This window comes from Simochromis diagramma, unplaced genomic scaffold (genome assembly GCF_900408965.1).
Source record: "Simochromis diagramma unplaced genomic scaffold, fSimDia1.1 OVJJ01000305.1, whole genome shotgun sequence".
Lineage (NCBI taxonomy): Eukaryota > Metazoa > Chordata > Actinopteri > Cichliformes > Cichlidae > Simochromis > Simochromis diagramma.
Window position 1 is genome coordinate 2343522 of NW_024387169.1, and position 24802 is coordinate 2368323.

The window sequence follows — 24802 nt, forward strand, 5'->3', positions numbered from 1 at the left end:
AATTAAGTCATATTTCAGCATTTAGCCTCAGCTATGAAGAGTGAACTTCTCAAATGTCCTTCCCTGGCCTAATGGACCTAGAAATCATTCAGCCGTGAGCATTATGCTAATACTCGCTAAGCTCGCTCTCTCTGCCTCCTTTTGTGAGTGTCTGTCATTCTGTTTAACCTGATAAACAAGTCTGATTTTCAATTATCTCCATTCAAATTAGGCCTGCGGCACTGTTTGCTTAGAGGCGCCCAGTTTGTGCGTGCCCGCCGGCGTGCACACTAGTGCACGAGTGCAAGCCTACGTAACTGACAGAAGGGCTTCTCGGCTCTCTCCTTCCAAATTACTTGCTGTGTGTGTGTGTGTGTGTGTGTGTGTGTGTCCAGCGATGTGTTTAAGTTGAGTCATTTCTGTGTAAACACTGTTCCTACCTGTGAGAGGATGCATCCAGGGCTTCCCTCCCTCATCTTTATGGAGATGCCGTAAAGCTAAGCGATAGCCCCGTTTTTTCTTTTACGGCCCCTCGCGCCCGCGGGGTTTCTCTCTTTGACACACACATGCACACACACACACACATGCACACACACATGCACACACTGGCACGAGGAGTCCAACTGCAACTACGAGCAGCCGTGGCGCTGGCACAGTCAGACAAACACACTAATAAACCGGTTATTGATCATGTGTCATTACCGTGAGCCGGTCAGACAGCCAGTCTGACCCAAACCAAACAGTAAGATAAAGGAAGGGCAATTAAAGCCGACTGATTCATGTCCCTTCCGCTCTCTCTCTCTCTCTCTCTCTCTCTCTTCCTCATTCCCATTTCTGAGAACCTCTCTCTCTCATCTGCCCTCCTTTACCTCCCCCACCCCTCTTCGCTGCCTCGCTTTCTCCGTCCTCTACTTATGAATTCCCCTTGCTTGGCGAGGCGGCCGATGGAGAAGTTTTTAGTATGCAGCCTCTCTCAAGGACAGAGCCTTGTTAGAAAGCCTATTGAGCTGTGGCGCAATAGCTTGCTATAGCCTGGCAGTGGACTCGGTTCGTCTGTGTTTCTCTGCATCCGTCCCTCCCTGCTCATTAATGATGTATTAGTTTATTAGGCGTTGGATATTGGGTCGGGGACCCTGCGACGGACTTCATCGTGACGGAGAGGAAACGCAGAGAGGAGGAATAGGAGCGGGGAGGCAGAGGTGCATACAGATGTTCAACAATTCAGTCGCGCACAGCACATGCTACACACACACACACGCATAAAATAAACATGCTCAAACATAATAACTCATGCACGCTCTGTCAATATTCATGAACACGAACTACTTACTCCGGTGATTTAGCTCGAGTGGCTGGATTAGTAACTGTGCTCGTGTTACTGTCGATGACGCCGTAAACACAAAACGCCGGCGTCCATACGTGACGGCCCCCGGTGACCCAGAGACACGCCGAGATTTCCCACAATGCATTTGCCGCCTGTACGGGCCATCTGTCATGCAAAAGCGATACGTTTGGAGCGCTGAGCAGCAGCGATTGTGCTTTTGTTGCATTTGTTTGTGAATGCATTATGGAGCAGGCGCTTGTATAATTTATACAGCGAGATATTGAATTGTTACTAGCCTTTAGTGTTTCTCGCCGTCCTTCCTTCTTTGTAACAGTGAATCTTTTCTGGTTTCCATACATCCCAGTGAAGCCACTCACTTCACTTTCCTCTATTTAAAATCTTCCATCAGTTTCCCTGCTGTTGGTTCTTGCATTAAGTCTGTCCTCATATCCTCCTCCTCCCAGTCTTCCCGTGTTATCCCTCCATTTCTATCTTTCCTCGCGCTTCCATCCCCGTTATCTTCCCTCTTTAGGGGTCCATCTCGGTCTCTCTTTTTTCTGCACGGATGATTTTGTTTACCTACTTGTCATTGCTGAAGTGCTCGCTCTCTCCATTCTGCTGTGAGGTTATACCCCCCCACCACACACACACACACACAAATGTATGATGTATACAGAAAAACACATCCACATTAACACACAGCCTCAGCTCCCTGGCTACAAAGTATAGGCCTTGAAAGGCAGCCAGCCCATCACATCTTACCGTCTTTAACCTGTGCACTTTCTGTCTCTTACACACACACACACACAAACACACAAACACACACACACACACACACACACACACAGACTACATCACCAGAATTTTCTCTTAGTGCACTCATCATTGCTACAGCGCTGGCCTCCCTCGCTGGAGGAAGAAGAGTCGTATTTTAGACCTAAATGGAAAGCTGTGCACTTAGAGTTTGGCTTTGGCCTTCAACGGGATGCCAAGAGACAAGAGAAGCACTCACTAAGTGTGTGTGTTTGTGTGTGTGTGTGTGTGTGTCCAGACAATGCTGAGCAGTTTGCAGATATTTGCAACATCAAAAGATCTCCTTTTCATATCTGAAGCGTCTGATTTTACCCTTCTGCATGATAAGCTAATTCATTTCTCGCTGAATTCTAGTCATACTTTCCGAGTGGATTGAGAGACAACAGTTTTCTGTAGCTGTAGCAGGAAGGTCACAAATTTAAAACCTGGAATATGCGAGGAGAGAAAGTGAATAAATAACACTCAGCTTTGAGTAAGGTCTCTACAAAGTGTTTGCTTTATTCACCGCATTACTTGCTGTAAATGAAAGACACACAAAGGCAATGTGCCGGTAATAGCAGAGAAAATGGAAATGACATCGCAGACGAGGACGGATTCAAAGTTTCGTGATCGTCTCATCACGTCCAAACAAACTGACCAAAATGTTCTTGACCTGTTTGTACGGCAGAGGGCCGCTGAGCGAAAAACAGCTCCAGCCATGCAGATTTCTACCTTTGTGCAGAAGAAATAGTCCCTGTGTGTTGGCACCACAACACCTTTCATTCATATTCATTGCCTCGGAGCTATGGGAAATTCTTCGAGGCAAAGCTGGCATAGTAAATAATAAGTTGTCCTGCTCTAAGAGGTGAAAAATAAAAGCTGTCAGTCACAGTTTGCACACAAACCACAGGGCGAGCCATCACCCATCAGTTTGTGGAGTTTTGAAGCTTCGTTTGCAGCATTAAAGGCCCCATCCTGCACTTCTGGAGCCAAAGTCACTACACATACATGGGTGGAGGGTGGACTGCAGAAACCTGCTAGTTAGTGTCCAGTAGCATCCAAATAAAATCCTTGAGTGACGACTTTTTGGATGATCTGTTAGCACAGTTTACAGCACAGCAGACACGTTATTGTTCAGATAATTCCATTAAAAGTTATATAAGTTATATTAGTTATATAAGAGCAGATGCTGCTGGTGCAATAAGCTGTATGGATGATGATCTGATTAGTCGACTAATCGCAAAAATAATCGGTGAATGGTCGACTATCAAAATAATCGTTTGTGGCAGCCCTAACCATAACAACATATTAATGTTTTTCAGCGGTTTAGTGGCGGCTGAGGTCTAACCTTAAACGCGATGACACCCGCTCTACCTGCTGCTGTGCACCTGAGCCTGTATCTGCCAATCTGCTGGCAACCTTTACTTCCCAAAAGCTCCAACCTGCTATTTAGCTCACAATATGCATCACAGAGCATTCAAGAAAGGTTTAGTTTCACCTGAGCCGTGTGCAGTCAGTCAGTTGGTCACTCAGTCAGACCGAGTTTGAAAAGAAATGTCTTCAGAAATGATGTGTTACTGTGACGCCTGCTGCTGTCAGCTCTTCTTTTTCACTTTCTGTCTCAGCACCTTTTCCTTTCACTCTCTCTCTCCCCCCCCTCCAACCCTCTTGCTCGCTCGCGCTGACATTCACACAGAAACTGTCCGTTCAACCCTTGTGCAGCAGTGTAAAGCCCTCCCTCCCTGCTGTCTGGAGTGAGTGTTTTTACAGCAGCACGCCTCATGTTTGCCAATGAGCCACCGTAGCTAGCTACCCTGTGGTACGCCCCGGAGATGCTACAGATGTCTCGCTGACAACAGACATAAAGCGTTGCAGAGAGAGCGTGCACACGCAAGCCCGCTCTCCGAATCTTACGTGCAGGCTCAGATTGACTCCTGGGAAAATGGGACAGCCACGCAGTACTTGACACGTTAGCTTATGCAAGTGTATATGTGTGAGGTGCGTTAGCCGTGCACTGAAACAGTGAGTTTGTTATGCTGCAGCTGAGCGTTCCACCTCTGCTGTTAGATTTGCACACATTGCTCTCATCAAGTATTTCCCACCTGTTCTTTGGAGAGGATGAACAGTAAAAATCATCTGGTATCAAGTCGACGGCGTCTCACTTTTGGACTGTTCTCCACCTTCTCAGGGTGAAGGTGTGAGCGGCACCAGAGTGTGTCATCTTAAATCGTCCATTCTGGCCTCTCTCTCGCTCTTATTTTATTTATAAGTATCCAGAGTGTGTCATTGCCCCCCCTCCTTGAATATGCAATGAAAGCTGTGGGGTCACTGGCTCATTTTCATAATCTGGAGTAGAGAGGCAAGTAGGGAGAGAAGGCCAAAGAGGGGAGATTGTCCTCTCTTTTTATTTCCAGGCGTTTGTTGTCCCCGCCAGAGAGGAGGTCGGAGTAAGAGAAGAAAATGGCTTCCCTTTCTGCTCGTCTGTTTTCCTCTCACATCCTTCTTCCCCTGCTTTCCCCTCTCACGCTGATAAGTCTAATACTTGTGCTGATATTGTGCACAGACGCACCAGGTTAACAGGAACAGGCGGACTGAATCTAGACAGTGGAATCTGATCCCGGCGGTATCGATAAGCTTTCTTACCATCTCGAGCATCTCGACACTAACGGCTAAAAAAACGTCTCTGCTGAGCTGAGAGCAAGCGCACAATCAGGTGATCATTTTCTACGGCTTTATTACTGCAAGCAGCTCCTTTCACATTAAGCTGAGTCATTTAATCCATATTAATATAAAAATATCGACTGCAGCAGCTTTCAGAACTGTTGCATTCGCACCTGCTGATCCGATATCGATATGCGGTCTGCATAGATTCACGTTGCATTAATCCCTGCGCAGGTGCGACAGGTGTAAATGGGGTCAGCGTGCATGCGGAGACGAGCCTTTCAGCTTAAAAACATGAAGCGTCTGACAAATCAGAAGTGTGAAAAATGCAGCGATGTGAGTCTGCAGGCAGCGAGTAGCCTACAGTTAATCATCCGAGCCGTAATGGTCATGAGCTGAACTCTGCTGAAATGCCCTATTTATTCATGCATGCTCCAACTTTTGTTTCATTACTGCTGCTGTTTACTTGCATAGCCAGAGGTAGCAAACGATAAAGATCTTTTAAGAGAGTGTAACCTCCACACACACACACACACACCTCGGACTATCTACCATCTCTAATTCTTTCATTCCCTCAGTCTCCTCTTCTCCCGTCTCTGTTTCACCATCTTTATCACATTTTCTCTGCTTCTTTTTCTCATTCTTTTTACTTTCTCTCCCCCCTCCCTCCTCGGCTTCATCCATTCTCTTCCAATCTATCTCGCGCCTCTATTGTGTCCTTCCCTGGGAGACCACGAAGGCAATAACCAGAGAGCCTTGAGAGGGTCAGTCTGCGTAACCCGTGCAGGTGTGTGTTGGCGTGCACGCGCACTTCGAGTGCAGAAATCTGAAACGTAAGCGGCCCGCGCCGCGAACCTCGGTAACGGCCGGCGACGGGTCTGAGCAGGTTTCGTACGTTCCAGGGTCAGAAAATTAACTCGAGCCACCGAAGGCTCATAAAACGTCGATGCAAATAAAAAACTGGCGGATTGAGAAAAATAGTCACACACCTGTTAGCCAATGCCACTCGCGTTCTTTGTATTCATGCTTTGCAGCGGCCTTGGATTCCACTTAAAGTCTAAGTACTAAATCAGTAATGGTATGTAGAATTGGTATTCGCCTGACTGTGGAAAGGGGTTTGGGGAAAAACAGCCTGAGATTGAAAATGAATGTGAACTGCATGATAGTCTGCCTCCTTCCTCTCTCCCATTGTTCCGTATTCTCTTTCTGCCTCCCAATGTCTTCCCGTGTCACCGTCTCTCTTCCTCCTCTCTCCTTCCTTCCCCCTCTCCCTCCAGAGGGATTTGACTCTAACTGGCCTTGGCGCCCGTAATGAAACCAAATCTATTTAAAGCCAAAAGCGATGCAAGTTTTAATTTCCTATTCCAGACTTAACCTTTTTGGCTGCGCTGCATTTTCACATCCACTTAATAACTTTTTACCCTCCACTCCCCCTCCTTCATTCTCCCCATCACTCTCACTCTCTGTGGCTTCCTCTCCTCCATCACCCCCCTTCAATTCTCCTCTTCCCACCTCCCCAACAACCCTCAACCCCCCATTGCTCTCAATGGCGAGGCACAGGCTGCCTCTTCAAGGGCAATATCTGTCAAATGATTCCCCTGTGAAATTAAGACAGAGGCCATGAGAGAGAAACGGGGGAGGGGGGGAGCGGGGACGCTGTGAGTGTGTGTGTGTGTGGGCGGAGGAGGAGGAGGAGGAGGGGGGTTATACAGTCAGGTGGAAGCTTTCTTCTCCTTTCTCCTCTCGTCCAACTGAATCTTATCTGACAGCAAAAAATGAAAGCAGTTTAAAGATGGACCTGGCAGCGAGTCCCTTTGTTGCATTAAAAAAGTAACGACGTGGGGAAGAAAACCTCAGGAGGGAGACACGAGCACATTTCTGCTGTTCTCTGACTGCAGACTCACGCTGTGTGAAGATGCATTTCTTTATGATGTGCAGAGCTATGTTTGTACAAATGAAATCATCTTAAGTGATTTACTATAAGCGTCGCATAATCCCTGAAACACACACGCTCACACACAGATAATAAAATGTTGGATGCATGCTGCAAGCATCTGCCAGCTCCAAGTGTATCTGAGAGTGTTTTAGGAACGTTGCAATGGCGTCGTGAACCATCAAACATCCATAAACCCATCAGAGATGGCGCTCGTGTTCATGGGAAAGGATCACATTGTGACTTTTGTTGTTGCTAATAACCGAGCGCGTCAGCAGAGCCGATCGCCTCGTGAAGCAGTCAGTAATGTTGCCTGATCCTGAACGCACCCCTCCTCTGCTCTCCTGAATCTGATCACATGCTCGTCTGTGCTCGCAGCGAGCGCGGCGCCATCTCCTGTCGAGCACCGACGTTGCACCCGGGAAACAATGGTTGAAAACTCTGCGCCTCGCTGTTTTCTTCTTCTCCCCTCACCTGCTTTGCATTTATGCGCATAATAAATTGCTTACATCTAATTATTCAATATCTCAATTATCAGAGCTGATAGCCTCACGGTGCACCTCCAGAGCTTAAATTTACAGCCCTATTCTGCAAATGTCTAAAATGAAATTAACTTTTTACAAGGTGTCATCTGTGGCTTTTAAGTAGTGAAATTGAAGCCCCCCACCTCCCACACACACACACACACACCTCGTAATGAGAAGCCATTATTAGGCCGTGATTGGAGCCAGGGCGCTGATATTAAAAGTGGCAGGAGAGGCAATATCGCTGCAGTTTCTAATACCCTCGTAGATATGTCATATATTTTAAGACAGCTGCTCCGCTATTTATAATTAATAGCAATTTAGTCCCAGCAAAAATTGGAAGACAGCTAACAGAAGGATCTCGTTCCATTAAGTGCAGATTCAGAATCAATGTCAAAGTGACACTGTGCAGTTTTTGAGTGGGTGGTCCAGACTCCACGGAGCTTATATAAATACCACAAAGCCCATATGGTGCTCAGTGCGTTTCGCACAGAGGACCGTTTCCCTTTGATTCGGTGTAAAAATAAGTGCAGTACAAACAAAAGAGGAATGAAGTTGGCCTCTAAAGACACATGAATAAAAATAATCTGTCTTTATTCTCCTGCCTCACAGTCATAAATCACTCCTTCCCAAACGACAGTCTTATACACGGCACATCGCTGTGGCAAATGGCTCTATCTTATAATAGCGACGTAGCACATGGCAATATTATCTGCTGCCGAGTATTGTAGTGCATGTGTCTGAGCGCCGTGCCCCGGAGCGCTAGCCAGATTACACTGGCCCAGCGACAGTCTTATAATAAGACTCGCCCATTAAATCATATCAGCACTGCTTTTTATAGGCCAACACCTCAGCGACGACACTATGAAACTGTCTATCATGCAGAAACGTGTGTGTCAGAATGTGTGCGTGCGTGTGTGAGCAGCCAGTCTGGAGGAGACGCGTGTGTGTTTTACCAAACGTTGCTGGCGTTTGAGCTGCTCGCCGCAGCATCTGACAGCGTTTCATCTTCTCCCTTTATTAGATCAGCCTCGCGCCGCTGTCACCTCTGCTTTCCCCGCGCTTACATCACACGCGCGCTCACGCCCTCGCGCGCACGCAGCCGGGCGGCCATTGGCTCGCCGGCTCCGTGAGGACGTTCTGGTTGGCTGGCCGGTGTCTGTTCCGGGTAGAGCGCGAGCATCTGGGATGGCTTTCCGTCTCCGACCAGAGTGCGAATATGCAACCTGGGAGCTCGACTCGTATGAATTGTAAATAGGAATCAGTGTGGTGCCGGCGTATTTATAGATTGTGTATTATTTCGCAGGTCAGTCCGGCCTCCCGCGTCCTTATCACCAGCGCCGCTTCATGTTGGAAATGTTGGAACAGTGAACCAATCACTGACGAGCTATTTGCTTTCTACTCTGAGACAAAGACTAAAACAAGTATGCAGCACAAGCACGATGCTATCTGCACAAAAATGTTTTGTGTTTCTAAAAATCCAATTATTGCAGATGTCCTGAGGGCCTGCTGTGTGAATTTACCAATTTGTCAAATGAGTTCAAATGAAAATATTAAATTAAAAATGACAACTTTGGCATATTTCTAAGATTAAGAGCGTCCTTTAGGGCGGGCTCTGTGGATTCTTGGCAAAATTGAGCGCTAAAAACAAATAAAGCCAGAGCGGTTAATTTCCAGAGTTGCCCTCGTTCGACCTTTTTTCAGGAAAAAGTGAGATTAGCAGATTGAAGCGCGTGGCGTGCCGCTCTCGCCGCGGCCTCGCCGTCGTCTCCTGTCTAAGCAGAGCTGTCATGTCACGTTTGTCGTTCCTGATGGATGACGTCGGTCGATGTCTAACAGGGAAGAGTTAAAGAAACAATCCTGCAGAAGACGCAGCAGCTCGGATTCTTTTGGACAAAGCAGATTGACGTGTTTTTGTTCCTCTCACTTTACCCGCTGCCTTCTGAGGGACGGCTTTCTGTACGGTTGCATGTTTGACGTGGCGGCGCAACACTGAAGTTAATTCGGAGGGTGCGTGTGTACGCTCTTTTGTCTCTGACAGCTTTGTGATTTCGTTCCATATCCTCAAATTTTTGATTTGCTTGTGTTGTCACTTTTCGTTCCGTTTCTCCGTGTCTGTGTTTGTCGTGTCTTTTAAACGTAGAGCCGCAGCGCTGAGCGTGCTCTTTAAAATTGTCTGTACCTGTTAAGATGCTGCTTAAATCAAATATTAATATCGATCAGCCTTTGAAGATGAAAAAAGAAAAATCAGTTGATTATATGTTTGCAGATTCTGGCCAAAAAAAAACCCTCCAAGTGATCCACACTGTGGGATTTAATTGAAATGCATAATTGCATTGTGATTCATGCTAATGCAGCAGTGCAGACATGCACAAGCCCACACTGCAAATATCTAAGCAACAATCACCTGATAGACAGGCAGAGACACAAACGCAGAAGCTGGCACATCAATCCTGACGGCGGAGCATGCCGCACATACAAAACAATACAGGATGCAGGCAGAGACGGACAGGAAGGGCTGCTGACAGGCACAGACGCATGCAAACACACACAGCATCCCAAGGCCTCTCCGCATCTCGGTTAATCCAAGCCGTCAGTCGGTGCTCGGGGGGGGGCGGGATGCTGTCTTTTGATTGTAATTGCAAAAACCGGAGGCAGACGAGGGAGAGCTGCAGATGTCGATAGGCAGGTGGAGGGACGAAGGGATGGATTCCTCCTGCCTACCCACAATCCCCCGCTCAGCACGCCGTGTGACTTTGTGTCAGCAGTTTGTCTCGTGCATAGCTAATGACGGCTCGAGTCTGCCGCCGCCGCTCTCGTTCGATCTCTGTCTCTCCATCCTCCGGTCTTCAGCCGAATCCCCGACAAATGAGATTTTGCCCGAGGTAGATGGGAAGGCGGTATGCGCGGCGAGGCCTCGTTCTGCCCGCCTGTCTGTTTGTTAAGAAATCTCACAAGCCATATAGCACCCAGAGGTTTCTCTGCTTCTCAACCATCCCTTTTCTTCCCGGCCCGTTTTTCTTTAGCCTCCTCTCCCTTAATTCTTTCTCCCTCTTCCTGCTGTCTGGCTTCTAATTTGAGTCGGAGGCCAGAATAACTCACAGCTGTTTTAATGAAGAAACGGGGGAAAAGGGAGGGGAAGGGAAAAAAGAAGGAGATTGGGGAGGAGGCGTAGAGGGCAAGGACGGACTGAGCAGCGCGAAATTGGATGGAGAGAAAAAAAGCAAAGATGGAGAGGCTTTGGAATGAAAAAAACGACTGCTTCTCCAATTAAGGAGAAGTTTTTTTGTTTTGTTTTGTTTCTTTGGTCATGGACAGTCAGTCACACTTGCTTTTGTTGAGCGTGTGATGAATTACACCCCTCCACTCCTTCTCCCTGCGCCTTTGTTGTGGTGCAGCTCCAGCCGTTTGGACCTCCTGCAATATTTGCGCTGTGAATTCTCCATGCCTGTTTACCAACCGGGCTTCTTTTGAACTGGCATAGAGAAATGGCTTTTTGAAAAGTCTCTTTGATGGTGAGCCCAATTTGTTTTCACCGCTAAAAAGTTTGTTTGAACGCTCTGAAATGTGGGCTGACGAGGAGGGCCTGTCCTGAGAGGGCCGCTGTCTGTCTGTCTGCCGTAATAACCTCATATGACTTGATCGACCTGAGAATCCTGCTTTATTTCTCTGTTAGCAGCCAAAGTGAGCGGCGGTCATTTAGAAAGCTCCTCGTGAGGATGCACGGATACTACAACAGGAAAGATGGAGTCATCCGCCTGCGTGCGGACGTAACAACAAACGGCCACAAACTCGTGAACGCAGACTCACAAACATTCACTCAAATGATCAAACTCAATTTATACTTTTAGCACAATTATTTTTATATTTTGTTTTGCTCTTTCCAAATTACAGATTTATGCAGATGAGTGCATAATTAATGAGACGATACCATTTACATATTTAAACGTCCCACAAAAGTTTAAATATTCAAATAATTCTCTTAATTTTTGTGGCGACATTTTTTACCTGCTCGGTCTCCTTATGAATATGGAGACAGTGTAGAAACCACACAAGAGATCAAACATGTGCCCACAGGACCTCGCTTTACTTTATTATCAGCAAAAGAAAAACTGTGTATACATTTTTGATTTTTGAAGTTTCTGGGGTCAGTTTCAGTTAGAAATAAGCTCCGTGAACAAATGATGGATGTACGTTCCTCAATCTGAGCTGCAGAATAATCCCAGCTGAAGGTCAAACAGAGCAAATATTGTTCCCCAAAATAATCAGTGGTTGCTGTGATTTTCTGCCTTGATGCTGCAGCGAATGATGAATTTACAGCACAGAAATTCTTAGTGTGCACAGATCACGATAAGACGTCTCCAAATTCCACCGTTCCCGTTATTGATCGGCAGCTCGGGCTGATAGATTTCCGAGGCAGACGCGCCGACAGGCGGAACGTCCAATGGGGGAAGAGTTTAGCCATGCACCAATCAAGCCAGACTCTTAAACCAGATCCCCCTCCCTCGCCCCTATTTCGATCAGAGTCATTTTGACAGTGATGCAGCGCAGGGCTGGCTGGCTGGCAGGAAATGCCACAGATCCCCCGAGAGTAGAGGAATGGTGGATTAAACAGAAAAAGACACCCCCTTAAAAAAGAGAGAGAGAGAGAGAGCGAAAAGGAAATCGATGTTTCCTCCTCCTGTGGACGGCGAGAGCCGGTAAAGGACGCTGCCACTCTTGTGTTTTCTGTGGTCTCTTCACAAACATCTTTTTTGTCTCTGTTTGAACTGCTTTGTCTCACAGATCGTCTGCTCTGCCCCGTCTGTGGAGGTTAAATTGCACCAAATCATCACCGCCGTCATTCCCCGCACTGTCCCTCTCCATCCCCTCCCCCCAGGCTCCAACTTCCTGTCTTTATTTCTTGCAACTTCTATCAAGAAGAAGTGTTTCATCTCTCCAAAGCAGCAGTAGACCTGAAAAGCCACAGAGGCGGCGCTGGCTAGCATTGAACTGGATTGGGTAGAGTAAACACAAAGGCACGGGGTAAAAGAAAGCAGCTGGGGAAACACAAAGGATGGAGCTGCAGACGGCAACTAACCTTGCCTGGGTTTCTCTGATGTTCTTTTGCACGTGCACGCACACTCTGCGCACACACACACACACACACACACTCTGCACCCATTACTGTCAACCCCTCGTTCTCCCTCTCTCTCTCCAGTCATCCTTTTATTTGTCATGTTCAGAGGACAGCACCAAAGCATCCGAGGAAAGGGAGGTTACAGTGTATTAAAGGAAACGTTGTTTGACAAAAATGGTCATTCCCCTTTCAGCAGGAAATACACAGGCTATGAAGCTGCTGCACTTCAAAGCTGCCCAGAAAACTTCCATGAAACGACTCTGTCTGCATCTAAAGGGGACAGGCGAGGGATTTTCCTCCCAGTGTCTCAGCGGTCTTTCTCACAATGTTCTGGGCTGGTCCTTGTTCTGCTTTGTTGCCATATAAAAGGAAAAGGGTGTGAATTTAAAAGCTTTCACAGAAGACTCACAGGCAGGCAGAAACATGTCGCTCCGCGTTACCTTGGGCAGATCCGTGCACCGAATCGCTGGCACGGAAATAAAACATATTACTGACGTCAGCGATCGCGAAGCGTCGAATCCCGCTTGGACGCCAGCAGAGCTTTGATGTAGAAATGACATCTGGAACGAAACCTGTGTTTTGATGCTATTAAAGTTCCTTACTGGCCTATTTTGATGAAAGATATCGCTTAGAAATAATGTGGCCGAGTCTGAGAGACCGAGGCAGCTGCTACGTGCAAATTAGCGAAGAGCGAGGACGAGAGCATTACAGGGAGAAGTTGGGCTCGTTGTTTGGACGTGTTAGTTTGAAGTGAAGAGTCTGCAGTCGGGTGGACTGTCTCCCCGACACACACACACACACACACACACCCAACCTCTCCCCCCTCACTCCTCCAATGGCCCTGTCGGTGTGCCAGGGCGGGTGATTACCGACGCTCTCCCCCAATTATGGGCTGATTATTCCGCCGCGCTCTAATTGACTGGGGAGATATGCAAATGGCTGTCATTTGGGATGATAAAGGATGCGGGTGCTGGATGCCCCCTGCATTATTTAGCCTCGGCTGTACGCAGCGTGAAGGATGTGGCGTGCGCTTTAATTGCTGAGGAGAGAGAGGTTAAGCTGAACGAGCAGTTGAATTAGAAATGAGGAATTTGGGCCCCTTTATTTATTTCTTTATTTCACTCCTCTCCTTCCATCTCTCTCTCTCACACACACACACACATGCACACTGTGTGTCATGCGTTGTTTTTCAGTTCTCTCTTGGGTGAGTGGAGAGGTGAGGAGGGGGAGGGTGGATGGCAGGATGTCATGCTGGAATGCCATAAATAAAAACATTAGCAGAACCAATACGTGCAGAACAAATAGGGTGTGTGTGTGTGTGTGTGTGTGTGGTCAGCTTGTGCACTAAGAACTAAAGTGTGAAGAACCTTTGCGGACTAATGAAAAAAACTTTCAGCAGCTCTGACAGTGAGCAGGCTCGGCCGCCGTTAAACCGCCGCAGCATACCGATGACCGAGCGTGGCGCGTGAAAGGTGTCGGTGTTTGCGGCGTCTTCCACTTTGTACCTGAGCAAAGATGGCCGGCCTCTGTGTGCATTTAGCCACTTAAAGGATGATGTCGCTCGTTCGAATCGCTTTCCTGTCATTACGCCCGGTGCTGGGAACCGTGGGGGGCGTTAAGTGAATACGACCCAGTGACTAAGCACTTCTAGCTGCCACAGCTTGGCATATTATCAGGGGGAATCGGAATGAAACTCAACACTAATCCCTCTGGTTTGGAGACAAGCGGTGCTAGATTTGGAGCGTCTTTAACAGCTTAGGGGCTAATAGGGCCTCAAATGTCCCTTTCAAAGTGGCCCTGCCCGTATCTCCACAGTATGAGAAGCTTAAGAGCCGGGCAGTTATCACTCAGCGAGGCCCCATCCTATCTTACGACAAGCAGTAATTGTTAATTCGGTGAAATCGATGTCAGCGTCGACCCCCAGCCCGGCGACTCTGCTGGTATCCTGTATCGGGCGTCCGCACGACTCTTTGACCCCTTAACTCCAGGACCGCTCTGAGGTTTTCATCCCGGCGCCGGTGCTGAAAAACAAAGAGAGCTTTCGTTCGCTCTTATCAAGATGCAGCGGTATCATCAAGAGATTGTCGAGGCTTTGTGAAGTGTGCGGGAGCAGGAGTGAAAAGAAAAGCACAATTTCTTTTTAGTGCTGCTGTGGCTCTCCTCTGCACAACTTTGGGAAGCCCTGAACGGTTTGTTCTTAGGCGTCTTTTGTTCCGGATAACAAAAACAGACAGAGAGCAAAGGGACTGTCTTTAACAATGTAGACTTCCAAATAGTGCAGGCTGCTCTTTAAACCACAAAATAGTTCCTCTGTATTCACAAATTGTGGTTCAAACTAGTGTTTTGCTCAATAATACAGGCCTGTGTCCTGTGAACAACGTGCAGAGTTGCTTCTGCATATATTTACATTAGAGCCGGGAATCATCGCTCCACCTTACAAATGCAGCATTATGACTGCTTAGAAAACCTAATTACACCTAAAACAGCTCCACAGCATGCTGCCCAGCAGGCCAGGTGTGCAAAGAAACACCTGTACACCTGTAAATGTTTGTGCATCAATCTTAACATCACATCCTCACCGACTTTAAGTGTCCTGATCGTTGACTGTATAGAAAAGATGAACCGCCAGCAGGAAAAGTTGTTGGAAAAATAATTCTTGTGTAATTTGTGACCTGAATAAACGATGAAGGCGCAGCCTCGGTCACAGATTACAGTAGGAGTGAAATACATGACAAAGTAGGATTTAGGCGACTCTGTGTTTCCAAATCAGATCGGCTCGCCTGTGACATCTGGTTGGTTTTACTAAACCGGGAGGTTAGGGCTAAAATGCACTACTGGAATCCACAGAGCTGATTCATGCAAGATTCTTGGCATAAAACCATTCAAGCCACAGCTGGGAGATCAAAGAAACAAAGAAACTCAGGTCACTATCCTGATAAAACCTCTGTGCAAACCAACATGGAGGACTTTATGCAGAGTATCCTAATGTGCTTTAGCATAACACCCTAAATACCGTGCTGTGCTCTGACTGTTGCCAAGTCATGGTCAGTGGACAAATGAAAGGCGCCGTGGCGGTCCAGGGCAGGCGTAAATGACTGGCAGTTTGAAACTCGAGGCGCTCGAGACTCATCCTCGAAGCTCGTGGCACCAGGCAGAGGTCTGTGGGCTGGCACGCTAACATATTTCACTGCCTGCTGGGTGCTAGCCTAAAGCCCACATGGGTTTTTGGCAAGCCTGAAGCATGGCAAACATCTCTGCAAAGAGTTCCCCCGAGTGTATTTGGAGTCTCCGTGTCTGCCTCTCGTCCTCGCAGAAGGTTTTACTTTGATACCCTCGGGAAGTGGCAGAGACTCTTCACAAACTCTTATCTTCACAAACACGCACATAAATACATCAGCACACCCACGTGCACGTATCCTGCACAGGCTTGTTTGCACAGTCCTGCGTGAACGAAAGAAAAATATTAAAACGGTGGCACGATGTATGATAATGCGCAGCTAGCGAGTGTCTAAATAATCTTCATTTCTATCAATTCTCATCATCGTCACCAATTACCATCATCGCCGCAGCCTCGGTACACATTCCAGCTGATTGACATCAGAGAGGGAAATTATGGAGTGGGTGTTATGTTAAATCTTCCTCCACAAAGTGTCTCTCTTCTTCTCATTTCTCTTCTTATTTCTGTGCTTAATAGCACTTATTGAAGGGTATTACGGTTTGGTGCTCTACATGGGGCATCGCATTAAAACCCTCTTTCAAACACACACGCGCGCAGACATTCAGCAGTCCATTTGGATTCATTTGCATGGCATTTCATTTGGATTTTGCCTCAATCTACGGTTTGGGGGAGAGGATAAAAAAGCATCTTTGTGTAATAGCGTTTCCTCTTCGTCTCCAGTGCACCATAAAGATAGAAAGTACTGCGGCCGGAGCCGATAAACGAGCGCGGCGCTGCCGTGAGAAGACCTGTCCCTCAGGCCTGCAAACGATAACTATTGGAGTTAATTACAGTTTACATCATCGTATTTACCCAGAGAAGAGAAACGGAGAATAAAACCGGCCTCCGAGCCCACCGAGGTGTTATTTCAGCGCACGCTGCAGCGCGGCGAAGCCGACCGCGCATTTTTTCAAGGTTTAACATCATAATGGATTTCACTCTTGACCTGTGAAAGCGGGTCCTGTATGGATGTATAGTCACGCCGGTAAAAAACATCAGCGCTGTAATGAAATGCACACTGAAAAGAATTCAAGGTAATGTTCACATTTCACATTGAAATGATACTCCCGGGTTTGCACGCACGCTGAAAAAGGTTTGATCGGTTCTCTTTAGTCTTTTACACGTCTGTGAAGAGAGATGTTCTCGGCACAAAAGTCCACTGAAAGAACTGAGGGACCAAATAGGAAGTATTCCCACAGCCTCCCCCAGTGCAGTGAAGGGCTTTCGATCTGTGGTGCCAACAGCATTAAGAAGTGACATTTAAATAATTCAAAAACATCATTTCCAGAAACAGAGTCCCCGTGAACACTGCTGACAGCTGTTCTCTGATTATCTATAGTAATAGGAAGCCTGTTTCAAGAGATGTTGCTGCTGAATTTTTAAAAATGTAATCCTTCATTTGTGCAGATATTTCACAACCTGTGTGCCCAGAGACTCTCGCAGCGAGATCAAATATTTATGTGTAGTAATTTGACGGAGCTGACCGCTAACGACGACGAGTCCGTATTGGACCAAAGGAAAATATTAGGAGCCGTGTTCTTATATTTGGTGCCGAGTTATAAAAGTCCATATGAGGGAGGTTGTTTTCGAAGGCTCGGTCGCTGTGTTTGAGTGTGTTTCAGGCTCGGGTTAGCTGGAGAGCCAGCTGGTGGAGAGCCCTGAGCCATACTGCACCTCTGACTGGGGCAGACAGAAAAAACAGGCTTTATGTGTAGACGGGAAAGAGAGGAGAGAGGCTAGTTTCTTCACTGCTCTGTTTTCCTGTAGCCCACAGGAAGCTGCAGCCATTGGCTCCTCCCTGTCTAGACAGACAAGCACATTTACACACACACACACACACACACACTCGGTGCCTTCCTCCATAGCAACTTTGATTAATTCCCAGTGTGTGGTGAGAGGAGACAACATCAGCACCATGGTCAGGGGAAAAGGCCTGCAGTCTGCTGGATGTGACAGCTCCCTGCTTCACACTGATGCCTTATCCCCTCCCAGGGTGTGTGTGCGAGTGTGTGAGAGTGAGAGCAGGTCAATAGTATGAGTGAGGAATGGGGGAGTGTGTGTGTGTGTGTGTGTGTGCGCGCGTTGCCTCATCTGTCCCCTCGGCCGCATCAGTGCTCAAGCATGTCTTGCTGTGACAGCCCGGCAGCCTGTGTTCCTGTCACGCACACACAAACAGAGGAGCGCTAAACGAGAGCGCAGGCAGGCACCGACACCAGCGAGGTGAAGGGTCATGAGCGACTGCCTCTCCAATGTTGTGTGAAATGTGTAGATGGCGGTCTCGGCCCATTATGTGTGCGTATATGCGACCGCATTTACGCGAGCGTGCGTGCGTGCGTGTGTGTGTGTCTCGAGGCCGGGCGGGGGGGCATCTCAAAGTAACTGGTTATTATCACCTCAATATTTTTCTTATTATGACAATTACATGCTCCAGGAGCGAATTAAGCGATACAGGACGCCAAGCGGGAGTGGTTGACAGCTATTTGGAGACTCAATGCACAGAGCAATTTGCAGCCCTGAGCCAAACAAATTGGATTTGGGCCACTTTGGATTGGGGCCCCAGATTGTTGGGCGTTTGGATCCCCCGACCGCGTGCCTGCCTGGCTAGTTAACTCGCTGGCTGCCTTTGATTCTTTGCACATGCCAGTTAGCCAGGTAGCACGCAGCCCCGTGAACGCTGACGGTGAGGACGTCGATTAAAGCGTCCCTTAAAATTCCCCACTTCTATAGTAAAACGCACCCGGCTTTTTGGGCTGCATAGTGCTTCTTCCTTTTTGGTCTCGGGCCACACAGCTGTGCTCAAGTGTGTGTATAATCCAAATGAGCCTAACAGTCTTTAAACGAATTACTGGTACGCATTTTCCCACCCCGAAACTGCCACTGGAAAAGCTGGCAACAGCTCCCAATTAGGTGAAATGCAATTATTCCCATCCATTCACACAATTAGCCTGTGGGTTAACAACATAGCTGTACGACCGACTAGCTCTCAGTGTTTTGGAAAAGCCATCACCATGGTTACATCAACTCTCACGGTAACCCCTCCGTGTCAAACGGCATGGACCCGAGGCAGCCGGTCAGCCAAAAAATAACACTCGGTCCCATTGGCGGAGGCGGCGCGTTACATCACTGCGCTCAGAACACTGGCTGACGTGATTGGCCGGGACACAGAGTGGTACCATGGGCGAGGAAAAGAAAAGGGAAGGAGAGAGAGCATGAGAGAGGAAAGCAAGTGCCCCGTGTGCTCAGTTGAGCGGGGGTAGATAATGCCAGGCGACAGACTGGCAGGCTGGCAGAGCGGGTGGGCACTCACAGCAGCATGATGGAAAACAAAGGCTTTGTGTGTCAGCGCCGAGATCGCATTAACCAAAACAAGCAGCCGTGGACAGACTGCCACACTGACTTGGTTGTCAGTTCCACAGGCTAAGCCACGCTTGATGGATGGAGAGAGATGGGGGACGCCTGTCTCGGTTTTTGAGATGTTACACGCTGGTAGAGGAAGGAGAAAAAAGTCGTTTCGCTGTGACACAAAGAGCCTCTGCTGCAGATAAACTCCAAGCACGCGTGCTGGTTTCAGCCCACGTTTCTCGAGTTCGCTCTGACATATGTAGAAAAACAAGCTTCGTGCTTTCTTTAAGTGAACACAATCTGAAAATATGTATGCAAATGAGCTGATGACCAGCCTAGGAGAAAGTGCCGTTTCAACACCTTGTGTTCGATTTTCCACAGTCAACATGTCAGCACATCTTAACCATCGCCAGTGTCAGTAGGAAGGCTGTAAAACTTCCTAACAACTTCCAAAACAGTGCGTGCTGGTGTGAAAAACAGCAAAACCCCTAAAAATCATCGAGTGGCTCGACTGGAACCGCCGAACCATTTTCACATGATTTGAGTCTTTAAGTAGAATGGACCACATTACAGCAAACATGTCAGATATGACAGCCTCTCTGCTCGTAGGCATAGATCTGGGTTTATTCACCGTCTGTGTGCGGTGACAGGCGTGGCCATGCACGCAGGGCTCAGGTGGTTCACGAGTACATTGGTCAACAGGCCGGGCGCTGCAGGTAGGATCAGCTGGCGTACACCCTTCCCCTTCTCCGAGCAGGCACCAGCCAGAAAACCGAGGTCATTCAGGTGACTTCCCCCACAGATATCTACAGCTGGGACAGAGACGGCGTCCTCCGAGTGTGTGTGGCAGCCATCACATTCCATCACAGCTCATCACTTCACATCATATCCGGTCTTCTCTTTACTTCCTTCTCTCCCGGTCCGCCGTCCTTCCCGCTTCCTGCACACCTTTGTGTTGTCAGGATCCTGTCAGCGATATTCCCGGGGATTCCCTGGAATTGTTTTAGAGGGGGGGGGGTATCTGCTAAGTGCACACACGCACACACTCGCTCTACTCACCACAGGGAATGCAAACTGTAATATGAACTCACCCTTGGTCTGAACCAAAGCCCATTACAATTCATTTTCACCGCAGCAGCCGGTGTAGCGGTTTCTTCTGTGGGATTTTTTTTTTCTGCCGTGTTAACCGCCGTCGTTAAGACTGCAGTGACTTTTTCTCAGGGATAAAGTAGCTCCCAGAAAAGCCACCAGCTCTTGTTCGTGCACACGCAAACTAAACCTTTAATCTTTTAACCTCTGCCACCTTATGAAATCCTGTGAAATATGTTGCATTGTTAACTTTTTGTTGTAAAGGAGGATTTCGCAGCACAGTTGTGCGTTTCTGACACGCAGGTGGAAACTTTTGCGCTCGCTGAAGCTTACATTTACATTTGCCACCTGCTGCACGTCAGCTCTCATCAAATGCTCGAGCGAGCTTTGTAAATACTCACTGGGAGTCTTTTCTTCTGTTCCAGGATCTGTCCGGCTCCATCGACGACCTCCCCACCGGGGAGGCTGGCCTGGGCTCGGCCGTTGGCGCCGGGGGCTCCTCCAGCAGCAGCAGCAGTAGCCAAGGGGAGCAGGGAAGCACCGGTAACCAGGGACAGTCCCCCTTCTCCCCTCACGCCTCCCCCCACCTCCCCAGCCAGAGGAGCGGGCCCTCTCCGTCCCCTGTCGGCTCCCCAGCCGGCTCCACTCAGTCCCAGCAGTCCCGCTCGGGCTCGGGCCCCATCTCGCCTGCCAGCGGACCCTCTGCCAACACCTCTGCACCAGGTAGGGTTCCCATTAGAGCCCGAGAAAGTACGCGCATCCGTATCCTGATAATCTAATCTCGTCTTGATGAAATGTGCAACTTAGAGTTGATAATTGTATTAGTTTAATCACTGCAAACAAACAAAACTGTCACTGACAGGATTTGCAGCTGAAAGCAGACGCTACGCCACGTTTTACATCTTGTACCTCCGTCTTGGATTCCCTGGGAAATTTCCTAAAATTGCTTTACAGCTTAAAGGGAAATTGCTTTGTGCCACCAAACGAGGCTGTTGTTGGAAAGCAAATTAAAAAAACTGTCAGAACACGACCCGGGCCGTGCAGCCGTGCACACTTTGACAGCTGATGAAGACGAGCAGCTGTGACATCACTGATTGGTGCGTGGCTAGGATCGTGTTTAGATGTTTCCGTTTGGGTTTTTTCTGTGCAGCATCTTTACAGCAGTTCCGTCACTGCACTTGTTGCTTCTTGGAGAAAATCCCAGTCATCACGCCCACCTCTCTGCTTGACCTTTACATTGATGCTGCTGTTTTCATTTGTTTTTAAATAGGATTTTAAAAAGGTCATGTAGAAAACTGACCCCGAAGCGGAACCGCGATTTCACAAATAACAGCGTGCCATTTGGAGGTGAGGATAAAGCTTTCGCATCAAAAACTTGAACCTAATCAGCGTCTTCGTTTAAGATGGTTATCAGGTGTTTGAAGAGCAGTTTCACCCCTTTCTTTCTCAGAGTGGCGCCGATAACCCGTCGCATAAATCTGCCAACATCTTTGTTTAATAGCATCTCTTTCTTCCCCTCGTCTCCAACTCGGCATGTAATCCATCCAGATCAATTTTCATTCTGCCGGGTAGAAGTCGGGATGAAGCTGCAGCAGAAGACTAAATAATATCAATCCCACACGTCTAGACTTTGATATCTCGGGCCCATTTGAACTCATAATTCACAGTGCTGAGGAATATTACGGCACAGGAATATGTCCTGTTCATTTCCTGCACAGTTTTTGTCCTAGCACACTAGACATTTGTTAAGTCTTTGATCACAGCGTTGTAGAAACGCGTCCCTACATGGTGGGGGAATTTTAATCACGTCCGTCTTCCTTCCACCTGTGGATCCGACATCCACGTCCGGGCGATATTTCCCATCCACTCGGAGCCTTAATGAATTGAGAGCGACTGGTAGTGGAGGACCTCCCATCTGATTTGTAGCCTTATCTGAGATATGGCAGGCTAAACAAGGCACCAACAGGATTATCAGACAATGCACGGTGTGCCTGTCTGTCTCCCGAGGCCATAGTGGAGCACATAACCATTTAGATAAACACAGAGTGTGGATTTGATTTGCCTGGAACAGGCGCGCGAGCGTGCGCGCGGCCTCGCTGTCATTCCGCCTCCTCTCCTCACAGCTGAGCGGCTGACCGGCACATCGGCATGTCTCGGACCCGTCAGTCACTCTGACGAGGCGGGGCGAAATGTCTTGAGCGAGATCCCGCCGCCACCTACTCCTCCCCCTGCTGTTCCCCTCACAGCCGCTTACCGGAGTGATTGACGCTAATGAAAAACTGGGACAGTGGTTTTCCAGGCGCGCGTGCCAAGAATCATGACGAGAATCCGGAGTGAAGCGGCAAAGATGGGAAGCGAAACCGATCGCTGGGACGTGATTAATAAGAAAATATTCAAAAATATTCCCTGTGCCAAATAAATGGCGATAAAGCGTAGAGCAGTGAGCAACATCTGGCGTGTTTTAGAGGCTGTACTACAATCAGTTTGGATTAGATCAAGGAGCAGCCAGCCTCGCAGAGACACGGGAGAACTAATGTGGTTAGCACACATCTGATTACCAACGCCCGGTTTTCTAACACTTTGTCACAAGTTGGGACGTTTTAGCGAACGTTGGCTCTTTATTTCGGAGCAAGTCGGCGAGGGGAGATGGGAGCGCTGTTCCCAGAGTGTTGCTCCGGTGCCATCAAATCGTGCTCTTTAATATTCAAAGTAGTGCCCTTTAAAAAACAACAAAACACAAGCATTAATAAACGCTTTAATTAGTGTGAAAAACCTGTCTGCAGTAGTTTCAGCTCCACTCAAGAAGTCACAACACAACATGACTTGTTGCTCTGTTCCATTCTGCTCCATTAGGGCTGCTGTCAGCGGAAACATCGCAGCCGCTTATAAATTGCATCCCTCGGCTGACGTCAGTGTGCGCTGCTGGCATTGATGGTTTCGTCCTATTAAATTATTTACAGGCGTGCTGTATATGTCAGCACATTGTGTCATGATGCTAGGTGGACGTAGCTACCCTAACATCACACGAGAGAACTTTGGTCGTCACATCTGAAACTGCAGGAAGGAGGACTCAGGGACTCAGCTGATAGTTCCTACAGATCAGCTGATGGTCAGCTGATGCACATCCTCAGCTCCGTCTATCATGACCCTGCTCTCTGCTGTGTGACGTCCCAACACAATCAAATACAGATTACTGCAGACAGAATGAGATCAGCTCTCTTTCTGACTGAAATTAGCGACATGTTGCAGCGAGTAAGACGTAAAAGCAGCCAAACAGCTGGACTTGTGCTGACGCCAGCTGCTGGCCATTAGGAAGAATGCAGGTCTGGAATACACTCATCTTTCTACGTGGTCTATATAGTGTGTGCAGGTATTCACAAAAATATAAAAAAAGTAGGTTCGAGTGTGTGTGCGTGCATGCACACATGCATGTGCGTGTGCCCCGTGTTTATTTGTCACCTGTCGGCCCCACTCGGTGGACTGATGCGACACGTCACATGGATGAGCACACACGTTACCCCTGACAACGGTCGGAGGAGAGCAACTTCATTATGTCATCCTTTCACCTGGCTGCCAAACACACACACACCAGCAGAATAACACCGGAGTGAGCGCACACAGCTGCACATAAGAACACGAATACCTATAAAAACTTGATTTCATGGTTTGACTTTACATATATTGTTGAACACATAAATCACCTCTGTATATACGCTCGCTCGGATGACTGACGGTGTCATCTGCACACGCGTGTGTGTGTGAGAGAGAAAATAAGAAGGAGTCGGGGTGAAAAGAGGTGGAGACTGACAGATTGCCAGCCTATCATACACCCATACACTTGCACAAATCTATCTTGTCGAAGCTCCGCAGCACGCCTGTGATTCCCTCGTCTCCTCGCTTCTCCTGTTCTTTGTCCTCTCTCTCCCTCTCTCCCTCTCGCTGTCTCTCCATGAAGCAAATCCAATACACTGTAACATTATCCGGGCCTCGCCTTGCTATTTGGATTCTCTCCCGGAGCCAAAAAGGCACACACAGGGATAAATTGATTTTCCTGTTGCGCTAGATTTGTGACAGTCAAGCAGAAATCACATTGCTCAACCGCCAACCTCCACCTCCTCTTCCTCTACCTTGTATGCACACACACACACACACACACACATCTCCTTGCTCCCAGTGTCTCAGAAGCAATTCAGAGCATCTTCAGAATATTTTTCTCCCTATATGAGACTTTGGGGACGAGGCGGGCAGACATTTTTCTCTCATCTGGATGGATGGTGTGGCGGAATGGGAACGCCAGTGTTAAAGCTTCCAAAGCTGACTCTTAGCTGTGGGAAGGAGAGCCGAGTTCATCCAGTAGAAGAGCAGAGTTTTTAAAATGCTCGCTGACTAGTCTCTATGTTAATAAAACCCCAGCAGCCCCAGAATCCATCAGACATGCTGCATCGTTTATGTGCATGTTTAAAGCTCTAAAAACTCGCATTTGCTGCAGATTTCGAGTTGTGGGTAACGCAGCGGCTGCTTTTAGGCTTGTGTGCATGCACAGGTTGGTGTGACAGGTTGTCTCCAGGTTGGCAGCCTGTCAGTGTGGCGTCACTTCCTGTCAGGATGAGGCTGACTGTCGTGTTTCCCAAACAACGAGCTGAAGACATGTTCATTACCAGACTGCATCTGATACGTATCAAACTTCACACAAACACAGCCCCGATTCCTCTTTGCTTTCCTTTGGTGTGCAGACAGTGAGTGAAGGGAAGGGAACATTTCTTCAATCACCACATATGCAAACAATACACTGTTCTTCTGCCTTTGGACCTGATTGGAAGGA

At 48.1% G+C, this 24802-nt stretch overlaps 1 protein-coding gene across 5 annotated transcripts in view; it reads left to right on the forward strand.

Annotated features, from left to right (window-relative positions):
- LOC120744492 (AT-rich interactive domain-containing protein 1B-like) overlaps positions 1 to 24802 on the forward strand; it is a 156108-nt gene that overhangs the window by 86714 nt on the left and 44592 nt on the right. For all 5 annotated transcript variants that reach the window (XM_040048934.1, XM_040048935.1, XM_040048937.1 and 2 more), the window contains exon 5: positions 20406 to 20703. In XM_040048934.1, coding sequence (XP_039904868.1) covers positions 20406 to 20703 — 298 coding nt within the window. The remainder of the gene's footprint in view (positions 1 to 20405; positions 20704 to 24802) is intronic.